We start from the raw sequence: 14007 nt of genomic DNA on the forward strand, positions 1-14007 counted from the left end.
CAATTAGAGAGACGCTCTTAACCTTAGCGTGATACACTATGATCAAAACACTGAAAGAAATACTGAAACGTACTACTGGGGTCCACAACTTTTTTTTCTGCGGCGAACAATGGGGGGGACAATTGTGCGACGGGGGTTTCGTGCATGCTATCGTCACTCATTTCGCTAGCTTGTATGTTTTATATTAGCATAATGTGAACAAGAAAATTGACATTCATCAACTGTTTTTTTTTTTTTTCATCTGTGCGGCCCGGTCCAAAGTGGCCCGCGAACCGGAACTGGGCCACAACCCGGTGGTTGGGGACCACTGCCATATTATACTGTAAAGTTGCACCAAAGTTCGGATTTGAGTCTTATCTCATTTTTTAATACACAATTTGATTTAATTATTATTATTACACACATCACATGTGGATCACTCACTATACATTTATGCTGCCAAAAAGAAATCACTAAGAGATATATTCTTTTGTTTTGTGATTCGTTATCCCACTGAAATTTGGAGGCGGGTCACATATACTAAGGTCGAATATCTCAGGTTAGAACGGTCTCGGTCTTCGTAATAAAGGTAACGCAATGAACTACTTAGAGAATCACTCCCCCAGGTGCAAATTGGTTCAGCTCACATCCAAAGGTGGTTCGTTCCAGTCTTTTAAAACAGTTTTTGAAGGAACTGAGCTGCAGTTAATTCAATGGCTTTCTTTGTATTTTAGGATTTAATTTTGGTTTGTCTTCAAATCACTGAATGATCTGGCGACTGTCTACTTATCTGGTTTGTATGCTCCCGTGGTCATGTGACCAGCTCTTGCTAAACAGTTCATGTGTCTTATTTGAGATTCTTGAATCTCCTTCTACCCACAGAACAGGTTGACAAATCAACTCCACTGAGTGTTGTTGTTGACAACGTCACATGCATCAGCGTCCGAATCGTGTCGTAGATTAAACATCGCAAATGGTAGAGATTACACTGCAGGAGATGCGACTTCTCAGGCACCAGCGGGAACTCGTGCTGTCCCTCTAGATTGACGCAATCTATTATCCAGCCAGCCTCTCGGGTAAAATTCACTAAAGCCGTCGCTGATTCTCAGCAGGCGCAGTCGTCAGGGTAACGGTGAAACATGAAAGGATACGGTGTTGTTTATGTCCACATGGGCGCAAAGGGATGTTATTTAGTGAAACAAAGGGAAGAGAGACAACGTAAACAGTCTAGAAGGGATTCTTGCAATTTGTTTCTGGTTGGTAGATGTAAACCAGACGTGCATTTCTCTATGCGTGCAATTTTTGATGTCCTAGTCATCATTGGGAGTTTCGTCTGTTTATGCTGATTGTGCTTCAAAATAAAAAAAAAAATTTTTTCAATTTTTGTACACTGTAAAATATATGAAGGTGAACTCACCCAGAAGTAGTCACAGTAACTCCATTCATTTGGTTTAAGCAGCTGTTGTTCGGACATGGAGGCAGGCAGAGGGAAAGTCACACAATTAATCTGGAGAGGGGGAGACAGAGAGAGAGAGAGAGCATCACAAAGAGGGCTGATTAATGAGAAATTTATACGAACCCGACTTGGAAAAAGTTGAGGCTATCAATTCTTGAAAATGTGAAGTTAAAAAACAATTACGCATTATGAAATTGGATTAGATTATGGAATCAACTTTTGTTCTTAAAATGGATCAAACAGTCCGTTTGTTGTTCAACTCATTTTAAAAGGAAATGCTAATTGTTTATTTATTAATTTTTTTTTAGTAATCGGAATTGTTATGATTGCAGCAGTTTGGGGACAACTGCCATATTATACTGTAAAGATGCACCAAAGTTAGGATTTGAGTCTTGTCTCAATTTCTGATCCATGGTTTAATACACAAATTGATTTGGTGAGTTCAAAAGTTGGTTTGAGGAATAAAATGTGATTTCGATTTAAATGAATTTGGTCAAATATATAACATTTATCATGCAACTCAAACCCATTTATTTAATTTTTCCAACTGATTTCAAACTGTAAAATTGAAATTATAGACTACCCGTACTTCACACAATTGGCCATTAAGGTAAAAAAAATTAAATAAAATAAAAAGTGACTTTTGGCTTTTCCTGTCAAAAAAGTCAAAAAATTCAATTCAAGTATTCAGTTGAGGCACTCAACTAATTTTTCCATTTTTCATTTTTCACTCATTATCTGGATTTTGTCATCTTAACAAGGCTTGGCTCAAGATCAAACAGATCCAATCGAAGACGTTTTGAGCAACTGGGAAAAAAAATAAAATTGATTTTGTGAAAAATTCAAAATCCAGGATAATTTTGATTCTGATGAAATCATTTGAACAACTGCCCCCTAGGATCTGTAAGCCATTCCAAATATAAATATATAGAAGCTGGCAAAGAGGTCAAATAAGTGCATTAAGATGATCAGACGTAGATGATATCCAGTATGCTGACAAATGTTCAAGAAAAAACTTGGCAGTTTGACTAATTCTTTCCTTTAAAGAGAGCCGGAGGGGTGTCTCCTAAAGGAAAAAGAAAATCTAAAGAATTCCTCAGATGGAACTGCAGCATCAAGCACTTGTCTGCAAGGGTATGAAATCAGATCCCACGACAACAACGGTAATATTTCACCGCTGGGGTGGTAACATTAATGCTGACAAGTTGAGAGTCAGAAGTCAAACGCCCCTGCAGTCATACAATTCCAAATTTGACCAAACTGTCAGGGGGGGAATATGTCTATAAAGGTGCAGAACATTAGAGTTCAAATTGGGTCACGCAAGACGGGGGGGGCATGTTGCGCGAGACGCCAGCCTGTCTTGTGTATTGGCTCAAGTTTGGCCTTTCTTTTGCTTCCTGAGTTTTTTGAGGACATCACAATAGTATATATATATATATATTAGTGCTGTCAAGTTCTCAATTTTTTTAACTAACTTATCACAAAAAATTCCATGAGTAATAGCGATTAATCACATTTTCCAACTATTTTTTGCGACGCTTGGAACAGATATTTACTTGAATATCTTGGAATTGATGCAAAATCACCAAATATGAAATACATTTAATTCAAAGTCTGTTATCATAGCTTTCTTTGATTCTTGAATACAATGTAAATGGAGACATCTTTACAGGCATTTTCCTATGAACCAATTCTCAAAACTGCCACAAGCGCCGCACTCCAGCAGTGTTGGTTTGCAAGGCCGAGTGGTAACTTGAACGCGATGTTTTGTTCTGCGACGTGCGAAAGATGTACAGCTAATATGGCGCAATATTTGCAAAGTATGCAAATTATTTTTTAAGTAAATCAAACTGAGTTAACTGAGTTAAAAATATTTGGATTAATCACCTGAGTTAACGCTTTAAATTTGACACCCCTAATATATATATATATATATACATATATATATATATATATACATATATATATATACATATATATATATACATATAAATATACATATATATATATACATATATATATATATGTATATATATATATATATACATTATATATATATATATATAAATATATATATATATATACATATATATATATAATGTATATATATACATATATATATATATATATATATATATATATATATATATATATACATATATATATATATATATAATGTGTATATATATATATATATATATATATATATATATATATATACAAAACATGATTGGGAGGGGCCACTTCGATTTACAGTGTCACTCAAATCGGCTGTGTTCACGCCCACAACGGCGCAAAATCACCCAATTGTAACTGCGTAAAGCGTCTGCGAAAATACCAAAACTTTGTCTTGCTCCGCCCCTGCAGAGATTCAGACCGGACCTCGTGCACAGGACACAAAAATAGAGCCCGGAATGTCACGTGATATTCCGTGATGACATCATAACTATCTTCTTTTGTGGATTTTCTACGACCCTTGTTTGAATTGGAAGAACAGAGAAAAGTTCTAAGAATGCATGAGGACAGACAAAGAAAAATAAACATATAACTTTATGTGAATACAGTGCAACTCTGGCATCACGACACATTTTATCTGAGTAAAGTGCCGAAGTTGAGTCGTCACTTTGTTGCTTTGGCAACACATTTCTTCCAGTACAATAAAAGCACTTTGGAACAAGCCTGAGTCATTGGAAATGATACATTCACATTGTCCTTGGAGAAAATGAAGACACTTGGTCACTCAAACTTCTTCCACATTGACGTGAAATACTTGTACTAGTACTTTGAAGCAAGAACTATTTGGAAACAAATTCTCAAAGAATGTCTTGTAAAGTTGCTTTGCCAGGAGCAGTGATGAAATGCTTTGAGTTCAAGGCAGTCTGCTGAGAACAGCTCAGTATTTACCACAGAGTTATGCTCGGTCAGTGTTCAGTCAGTGAGTTGAGCACTTCAATTGCAACCAAAGCTTTATAGCTCAACTCACATGATGGATCTTTAAGTCATGAAGAGTTTTAAAAAGGAAGAGCAGAAAATAATCAAGAAAGAAAATATGTTGGTGATGGGGGGGAAAAAAACGGTGGTAATCGTCAATGGCATTCAAAGGGAGGTTAATAAAATCTTGGAAAATTAAAAAAAAATTTTTTTTTTTACTTGATCATTGTAATGTGAACTGATCTAATCCTAACCTACACTTGAGCATGTCAATTCCCTTGCCCTTCTTATTTCACAAGGCACCTCTGATTGACCAATGTCCATTTTCACCTTCAAACAAAGCCCATTTCATTTCATTTTATAGTCAGACTAGACGCTCAACCACGGCAAAGCTGCTTGTTTTGTTGTTGACAGCAAGTTAGGTACGACTACCGTTTTGTGATGTAAACCCTTTTTACGAACTGAGCTGACCACATGGAGTCTGTTTGATGCACATGCAGAGTTTCAACCAAAGTCCTGCTGATTTACTGCCTTGTCTGTTACATCAAAGGAGCTTCTGACTCAGATTTGTAGCCTCAGCCTTCGTCTTCAATCTCTGTTTTTTTTCCATAAACTGGGATCCTGTTTTAAGGACGAGGCGGTTAACAGTGCCACTGAGGTATTATGAATCTAAAAATGTGGCTGCCTCACTTTTTACGTCTGGATGTGTCCCAACGTGAAAAAAAACACAAGCTGACTTAAATCATGTAGATTCTGCATAAAATGATGTAATTGTGTTATATAACACATTTATTACACTTTTTTGCATAGTTTTGCTGGTGGCGTGACTTATACTCAGGTGCGACTAGATATTAAAATTAGAGCACCCAAAATTCCCGTTCCCTAATGGCGCTGACTTTCTTTTGGCATATGGCAAATAGTTTTGATGCATTACTCTCACATTATTGCCAAAGGAGAGTATAAGAAGAAATTGAACAAGAAGTTGTTGTCGTGACAACTAATGTGTGTCATAACGCCACTTTAGCGCAATACCTGACCAGGATTTTATATTTGGCCACAATGGGATGCGGCATTTTAGCAGAGCTGGGCAGACCGTCCCCAGAGTAGAACGGTCTGGCCCTCAGGGGAAACAATGATCCTAAATAAACCTGCCGTTGGCATCTCTCCCGCAGCGGCCTCATTCACGGAAGCTTTTATTTTATTTTTTTGCAATGGGGTCCGGGGCCAACAATTTTTATGAACGAGGCCGGAGGGCTGATGTCAGAAGGCTACACAGATCACGGCCGGAGGGCAGGGAACTGACCGGCCAAAAAGGGTCAAATGCCCAGCTCTGGATTGTAGGTAAGCCATTTTAAACAAGAAAGAAAAAATGTTTTCTGGAGGAAGACGTGGACGTTTGGAATCCTAACGGAAATCAGTTCATTCAATCATTTTTTTGGAGCACTCTGTATAACTGAATGGCACATTTGAAAAATCTTTGAGTTTCTGTAACGTTAGAGTGGTGCGCACGCAGAGTATCCAGCATTTCCGATTGCACCCACACTGAGGGAACAGGGATTTTGAGAGTGAGTACAAGCTCTAGCGTTTTTAGTCTGGGTATTTGTACGAGAAATTTCTTCCCAAATTGCAATTTATATTCCAGATTACCGTATATATGTTGTTTTCTTTATTATGATGCAGTCATTTTTTGGCATAAATTCCACAATCAGGGTTTTATTAAATACATTTCACACATATCCAGAACACTGCCAATTACACTGATAATCAAGCAGGAACAAATATAAATAAAAAGCAACATTTTGCTGATCTTAACTTACTAGATGATGCCATTTTCTTTGCAGTGGCTTTGCGTTTGTGTCCTGATTATCACGGCTAACAGCCAATAAGAATGATCAATTGTGACAGATGTATTTTACATTCAATAGCTCAATCATATCCAAAAAGCACAATAACATAAAAGCCTCTTAATTCTTCACAATTTTAAATATTTTATTTGTAGGGCATCCCCTTGTATTATGAGTATATGCAAAATTGGTATTTGTGTGCATTTTATTTCTTGAAAATATGACTGTGGATGGTCTGATGGTCATGATGTTTGCTTGATATGGTGCGAATGTAATGATTGTGGTTGCTGTTGACTGTTAAAATGGAATGTTCTTTGCTTGAAACCGATCATTTTAGAGTTTGCATTCATACCGGTTGTTATTTGTTAAATGTTCCGTTAATATTAAAAAAAAAAAAAAACAAACACAAAAAAAACTTGAGGAATCAAGATGTCTAAGAATAGTGCATTCATGTGAAAATGCTATTAAAAAAAAATAACATGAAAATGTTTCTCTCTGTATGCTGATGGCCACCTTAGCCAACCCTGGCCACCCTGTAGCTCCGCCCCTTCATAAAAATACGGTAATCTAGCCACTGACAGCAAGCACTAAAAACAAAAGTAAAAGAGGACAATAGGGGAAAGACACTCAGGGAGACGCAATGAACTTATTTGCTTTATGCGCAAGCCCAGTGGAAGAAATGTAAGCACATTTTAATGATGGTCACACAGGTGATACTACAACGATAATGGTGGGTGGAAAGAAAGATCCCAACAGCAAGATCTGCATTTATCTTCAAACTTGAAACGTATTCCCCGCCTGGTACTAAACGCTGTCTTTGATGTTTAGGTAGTTCTCGGAAAGTGTTCCCACTCACCGTCACTGTGGTCTCCTTGTTCTGTTTCCTGGTGGGCGACGTTGGTCCCGGGCTCTGCGGAGAGAAGAAGGACGGTCCATCAAACCCGCCATCCTCCATGTCAGACATGACTGCTCCACATACACACGCTGCCACTCTCACACAGTTGTTCTACTGCTGAGCGTCTTTCAAATCGGTCAGGAGCTAGCTCTCGCCGCTCCTGCTGCCTGCGTGTGCATGATGTGAGCGAGTGTGTGTGTTGGTGTGCAGACAAGTGAAGAACACTTGCTGCGGGTTGGAGTGCCCATGTGGGTTTGGCGTTCATCCCTCATGAATTTAACTTTAGCTACTTTCGCTTTGATTTTGATTTATTTTTCAAGCATATGTTAATAGATTTGAACATAATTTACATTAAGCAAAGTTAAATCCAGATGTGATCTGAATTTATGTTGACTGCAATGTAAATTAAACCTAATACTTTCCTCCCTTCTTATATCGTACTACTGATGGGAAAGTGAAGCTTCATGAACCACTTTTGATATTTTGACTCCTCTAGATGGTGTTCTTGGTTAAAAAATAAAGACCGGTGCCGGGGAAATTTATTTCATTCCCACTGTAACTTAAAACGAACAGTGTCATCTAGACGATTCGAAATGACCAAGTGCTTCATAAAGCTTCATTTGTCCTTCACTACGAATTCCCACTTTCCTTCATTTACCAATGACATAAAGACGTTCATTTTTGTGAGGAGGGTGAAAGGACAGAAGAGAAGAAGAGCACTCAGACAATAAAATAACAAAGAGAACCAGAAGACTATTTTTATTTTGCTGCGTCTGGGTGTGACGGGTAGGAAAGAAGTAAATATAAAGAGACAAAGTGGTGGGTGGATCTTATGAAGCTGCTGCTGCATCCACATTGCCTTGTTAATTATGATCACTGGAACAGATAGTGTAGGCGGGATTAATCTACTTTAATTGCCATCAGCATCTCTAAGAGGATAGGACGGAGAGAAGGGATTTTTAATGTGGAAAAACATTACTCGTTATTATCTGGATCATCAAACAAACTTGGGAGTTCACCTTTAAATAGAAATGAGTACCGTTTATACAGTATGTTAGAAATAGAATTTTAAATGTGCACATTTTTGTTTTAGCATAGTATAAGTATGACCTGGAATTAAATGCGTGTGTAATGTTCCTCTGATTAGGATCAAAAAGTTCAGATATGCTTCGTTTTTGTTTTTTTTTTGCTTGTTTTTTTTTTTTTTTTACCTGTCGCTCTGTGCTGCCTTTCCGGACCATATTGTTGTGTGGAGGTTCCATATGATGCAAGGGGCTCCCACCTGAGTGAAACCCATTCACTGCGGAGACAAGCCAAATCAAGTTCACTACAATATATTCCCCGTCCCATATGAGTGTGATACTATTCATCTGAATGAATTGAATCAGTTATTTTCAATGAAGCTGATAGAAAAAAAACATGTCAGAATCCTCCCAGGCTCTGTTTTCGTCAGCCTTCAGGATAGATCGAGCCAACAGAGTGACAGAGGGGCCTTTAGTACTGCAATTGAAGCTCCAGATAAAATTAGTTCCAGGAAGTGTCTGTTTCTATGTGTGTGGTGTGAATGAGAGAGTTCTTTGTGCCACTGTGGAATTTTTGTCGAATTCATAGCCTCGGGTGACTAAAAGATGAGGAAGTTGCAATGATAGAGAGTTCAGACAGAGCAAAATAGTAAACCTGTAGGCAGGGAGTTCTTGTGGCGCAGGGATGATTTTGGAGTCCCAGGAGCACTGGAGGGTCTCTCCCATGTTGTCTCTGGTTGGAAAAAAAAACATTATGAGCAGAGTGGATTTTAAATATTTGATATTTTCATTTTAGAGTTTTCATTCATTCAGTATTTATCTGTATGATTTGTAGGGACATTTAAATGAGGGCGTCCGCTGTCAAATCTAGCGGTGTGTATCTTCTCGCAGAAACTTAAAGGGGAAGTCAACCTTTAAAAAATTCGACCCAAAAAATGTCTATGCAGCCCCACTAGTTGAAATATGACATTCTGATTAATATTGTGTTTATGGAATACATATTTAGCAGTGAAATCCACTAATATTTAGCCATCTGGAGCGACCAATCATGGCTCAGCATAAAAAAAATAGGTGAGTCATGATTGGTCGTTACCTGAGCCTGGAGCAACTGTGATGTAATTTTCAGTCGACAGGAACTTACAAAATGGCCGCCCTCTGAGATCGGTAAAAATTAGTGGATTTTGCCGCTTAACTCATGTTATACAAACGCGATGTTAAACAGAGTTATTGTAACGGTGGCAATAGAGAGTTAGATTTTGAATCATTTGGGTTTTTTTGGATACGTGAAATCCAGAGAAGTGGAGCGCTTGCTTTCTTGGCAACACTTACTGTTTATCAATGGAACAGCTCCAAATATAAATTTAAATATTTTTTATTGTATTTATTTAATACAGAAAGCAAATATTGCTCCTTGAAAGTAGCCCGTTAAAATTCTGGATCAATACAAAAGTCAATTTCACATTAATGAGTGAACTATATTCCAAATGGACCTCTATGGAATGTCTCCACAATCCAGAACGAATATAAAAAAAGCTAAGACAATTTTTCCCACAAAAAATTGTTGCGACTGCAAATGAGAGAAATGCTAATGTGAAATCAAGGTTGAATCTAGGTAAGTGTTTATCGCTGCTTTAAAGTGTTTGTGGGGAAGAGAAAAATCTTATATGGTATCAAGCTTCCCAGAAGTACACTTTTTCTTTTTTAGAATTTAAATCATACATCCAGATTTTACTGCTGTTAAGATACTGCACTTACACTCATTAGAGTTCTTTTTACTTTGTTTTTCCCCCAGGACCATTCTCAACACCAGATCCAGCGAAATTAGCTTTCCCTGTCAGGATGTGTGTGTGTGTGGGGGGGGGGGGGGACACTTTATAAAGAACTCTTATTTAATTTGGGCCTTTTCAGTTTGCTCGGCTCTATGGGGTGCTGTTGAACAGAGGAGGCAGCTGAGCCAAGCCCATCTCCTTAAATGACACGCATGGAGCGAAAAATTGGCAGCTTGCTGATGGATAACAGCCGTCCGTGCCTTTGATTTGATTTGATGCATGACATGCAGAAAGCGTGGCTCTCGGGCGCAAACTTGGAAACAGCGATGGACAACTGGCGGCCCACAACCATACTCTGAGTGGCCCTTGTATTATATGTTTCCTCTTTTACCGTGGATCTCGGAATATTCACTGCAGCTTTGGAGGTTTATCAACTTTTTTTATTTGTAAGAACTTCTTGGGTTTCCAAAAAATATATACAATATATAATATTTTAGTCAATTATACGCGGATTTTCACTGTTCACAAATATCCCGCAAGCGGGGTTCCACTGTGCAGTTTTACGTTGTAATATAGCCATTCACCACTAGAGGGCAGACATGGCATAGTTGCTCTTGCAATGGGTCTTACACTGTCCTGTACTACAACGTGATTACAATTTTTTGCGGATTTACTATTCAATAATACAATACAACTTTATTTATATAGCGTATTTCACAACAGCTGGAGCTGTAACAAAGAACTTTTCATATTTGCAAAGACACGCATGACAAATGTGGTTCTGCGCTAATATTACATATTTCAGTCAGCTAATTTTTGTGAAAAAATAAATTACAGAATGAGTTTTTACGCTTAAATTTTATTTGCTGTTCAGAGGTTTTGTGCTGTCCTTGAATGTTAATTCTTAGAGATCCATTTGCACTGGAGGGTGGGGAATCACATTATTTGCTTATTTTTTTGACTGTTCAAACCTTTTGTTGTTGAAGGCTGGATCTTTTATACATACATCGAAAAATGTATTATGAAAATGAAATGTCCAAATAAAAATGAGTGGACCTGCTAATAAGGCAAAGGCAGTGCTCTTATTAATATTGCTCATAGTTACTAGATATATTCTTCCACTTTTTTTAATCTTTAATGGCTGCTTGAGTTTGAGTCATCATAAAAATGCTTACGAAATTACACAATTAACTCATCAGCTGGACAACACAAGTTCCTCTTGCTGCCCACAATTGATTTTGTAAACATGGGTAATTTCTCTCAGGAAACTCTACACTTGTGTCACATACAAGACATTTTGTACATTTTATTTCCCTCAAAGTAAGGGGAAATCCAGCTCATACATTGACCGCAATGTCTTTTTTTTTCTTTTCTAATTTGTGGTAAGTTAATATTTGCCACTTTATTTCACCTGCTGGATTTCAGTCAGTTTGTACCCGATGCAGAAAATTAGCATATCCATAAATATGGATATCTTCTCTAAACTGAAAAATTGCCAAATACTCAATATTTTTCAGCCTCATTGGGCTTTCAATGTATGAGCACAGTGGTAGTGGCTTTGGCCAGTTTATGCACTCTTGACATCTTGCTATGTGTTAGCATAACAACTGTTAGCATGTTAGCATGTGATCTGCTTTCTTTCACATTACTACCTGACCACAGGCCATAAAGTTAAATCCTATCCAAAATCTACTCAGAATGCTATTATACCATCTTAGCATGTCAACTGTTAGCATTTTAGCAAAGGTCATTCACAAGTGGGCTATTGGAAGACTTAACATTTTGTTAAGGTCACAGTTTGAAAAAGTTATCCAGGACAAGTCCAATTTGATTTTTTTTTATTTCCAAACCAGATTCAATTTTTTTTTACCATAATAGCCAATTAGTTAGCAGAATGTACAGTTTATAGTTAGTCTGCAATGGAAGGGTGACCCATGTCTTTATCTAAAGACAACTTGGCTATCCAAGTCATGCTTTTTAAGGCTGCCAGACTTATGTGTGCCACAGTACCAGCAATAACACTAATCAGATTTCCTTGCCACCACCAAAGTGAAGACAAAAACATCTAAATTGCCGTAATTGACCTATGTATCATATGACTCAGTTCCTTCCAGCCGCTTTTGAGAACTAAAAAGAGCCTTAATCATGCAGATTTAAAATATCAATGGCAACATGGAGCACATGAATAATCTTTTTCTCTTTGCATAAATCATTTTAGGAAATCCAAAAGTAGCAACTCAACAGTAAAGATGATGTGATACAAAGATGGAGTGGAGGCTTGTTGCCTGATGTGTTGGTTTGGCCTGCAAATGATGGAAAGTAATCAAGATTTTTGGAATGTTTACTATGTTCGTGCCATTTTGTCATTATAAATATGAATATAGACTTTAACATGTTATATAAATCCAGTGTACTGTACAATCAGTGGGGACTTCCATCAAAAAGCTTATTACAAAAACTAAATTTAGCGGTACAAATGAAGCATATTTTGAGAAATAACGAATGTATATATTGGGATTAATTCTTATTTGAAGGCTTTTTGGGGCCCAGATTATCACATATATAAAACTTTCTCCAAAAGGCATTTTTGTTTTATCACACAAAAAGATCATTATCCGCTTCTCAAAGTTATTTGTGCGTTAAGCACGATGGTCGACATTTCCACCAGATTCAGAATTTCGACAATGTAATTTTTAAACGTGGACAAATTACCTCAGAATATTTGTAGTGTTGATTCGAGGGTTATTACCAATGTATATTTTTTGTTCCTGGTAGCACGTGCTCAGTTTTGCTGATAAAAGCCAAGTGATTATAAACAACATATAATAATTTATCTCGCTGGCTTATGCGTTGGTTGTGATTGTGCACTATGAATGGTGGTTGCCAACTAATAGAAAAAAATATCTGATATGTTTTCTCGTGAAATTTTCATTGTGAACTGTGCATGTTTTTTGTTGTCTGATGAATCCATATTGCACCACCTCTGTGGTTTGACCACAGCATGTCCACAAACTCACACACTTCCCCCAACACACTCATTGCCCACCATCTTAGTTTTGTATGTAAAGCATTTGTGAGTTTTTTAAAAAGTAAGTAAGTAATAAATATGTCTTCTGTAAAATATTTTCCTTGGTGCTATTCATAGTTGCCCACTGGTCAGACAGGGATGAGTGGAGTCCAGCAACACAGGAAGAGAAAAACCTCCAAAACACAAGCCCAGAGCAAGGACACACTGCCCTCTCCTACGCATGTAGTTCCGTTACTATGGCAATACGACGCACACACACACAGGACAGGACAGTATCTGATCGTGCTGCATATCGCAGTGTAATGAAAAGGGGCCAGAGAAAATAGCAGACATGCTATAAATGCTTATTGTTCGGTAAGAATGTGATCAGATAAGAGTTGTAAATTTGAAGAGAAGTCGGCACCTGCAGCGCAGTCATGGCTAAGTGTGTGTCTTGAGACTAAGCAAACAATTAACCTTGTAGATTTTCCGGGACCTGAGAGTTCAGTTCTGAGACACCACGGCACTGTATCCATTTTCTATACGGCTTAGCGTTGGCTCATCTGGAGCAAATCCAAGCTGACTTTTAGCTGAGAGGACAGCCAGTTACACATCAACTTAATTACAAATTTATAGTCTTTATTTGACCTAAGAAGCATATTTTGGGAAATGGGAAGATTCCTTGGTAGTACCTGAAAAAAATAAACAACATGCAAGCACAGGGGGAATATAAAAACTCAACGGAGAAAGGCCTAAACCACCGAACAATGATGCAGACATACCACTGGACCACAGGTGTCAAACTCAAGGCCCGGGGGCCAGATCTGGCCCGCGACCTTATTTTATGTGGCGCGCAAAGGGCAAATCATGTGCTTTTCAAGCATATTTTCTTCACTTTAAACAACATTGAGATATGAGATATTGCCATTTATGGCTTTTGATTTCAAAACTGGCTTTCTATCAATTTGTTGTGTGTGATAACGTAACGTGATCATACAATTATATGGGTTCACAGTCATAACGGCCGTCTGAGGGACTCGTCTGTGCCCCGCCCCACCAAAAAGTTGTTTGACACCCCTAGACTAGAACAACAAGCAGCTGTAG

General features: G+C 37.8%; 1 protein-coding gene across 1 annotated transcript in view; it reads right to left on the reverse strand.

Annotated features, from left to right (window-relative positions):
* Positions 1-14007, reverse strand: part of gas7b (growth arrest-specific 7b) — a 48012-nt gene that overhangs the window by 12406 nt on the left and 21599 nt on the right. Inside the window, exons 3-6 of the mRNA XM_088284370.1 lie at positions 8783-8860; positions 8317-8405; positions 7067-7120; positions 1397-1486 (exon numbers count right to left, since the gene is read on the reverse strand). Coding sequence (XP_088140496.1) covers positions 1397-1486; positions 7067-7120; positions 8317-8405; positions 8783-8860 — 311 coding nt within the window. The remainder of the gene's footprint in view (positions 1-1396; positions 1487-7066; positions 7121-8316; positions 8406-8782; positions 8861-14007) is intronic.

This window comes from Idiotropiscis lumnitzeri, chromosome 20, assembly GCF_059441095.1.
Source record: "Idiotropiscis lumnitzeri isolate Australia: NSW breed Sydney's pygmy pipehorse chromosome 20, RoL_Ilum_1.0, whole genome shotgun sequence".
In the NCBI taxonomy this organism is placed as follows: Eukaryota; Metazoa; Chordata; class Actinopteri; order Syngnathiformes; family Syngnathidae; genus Idiotropiscis; species Idiotropiscis lumnitzeri.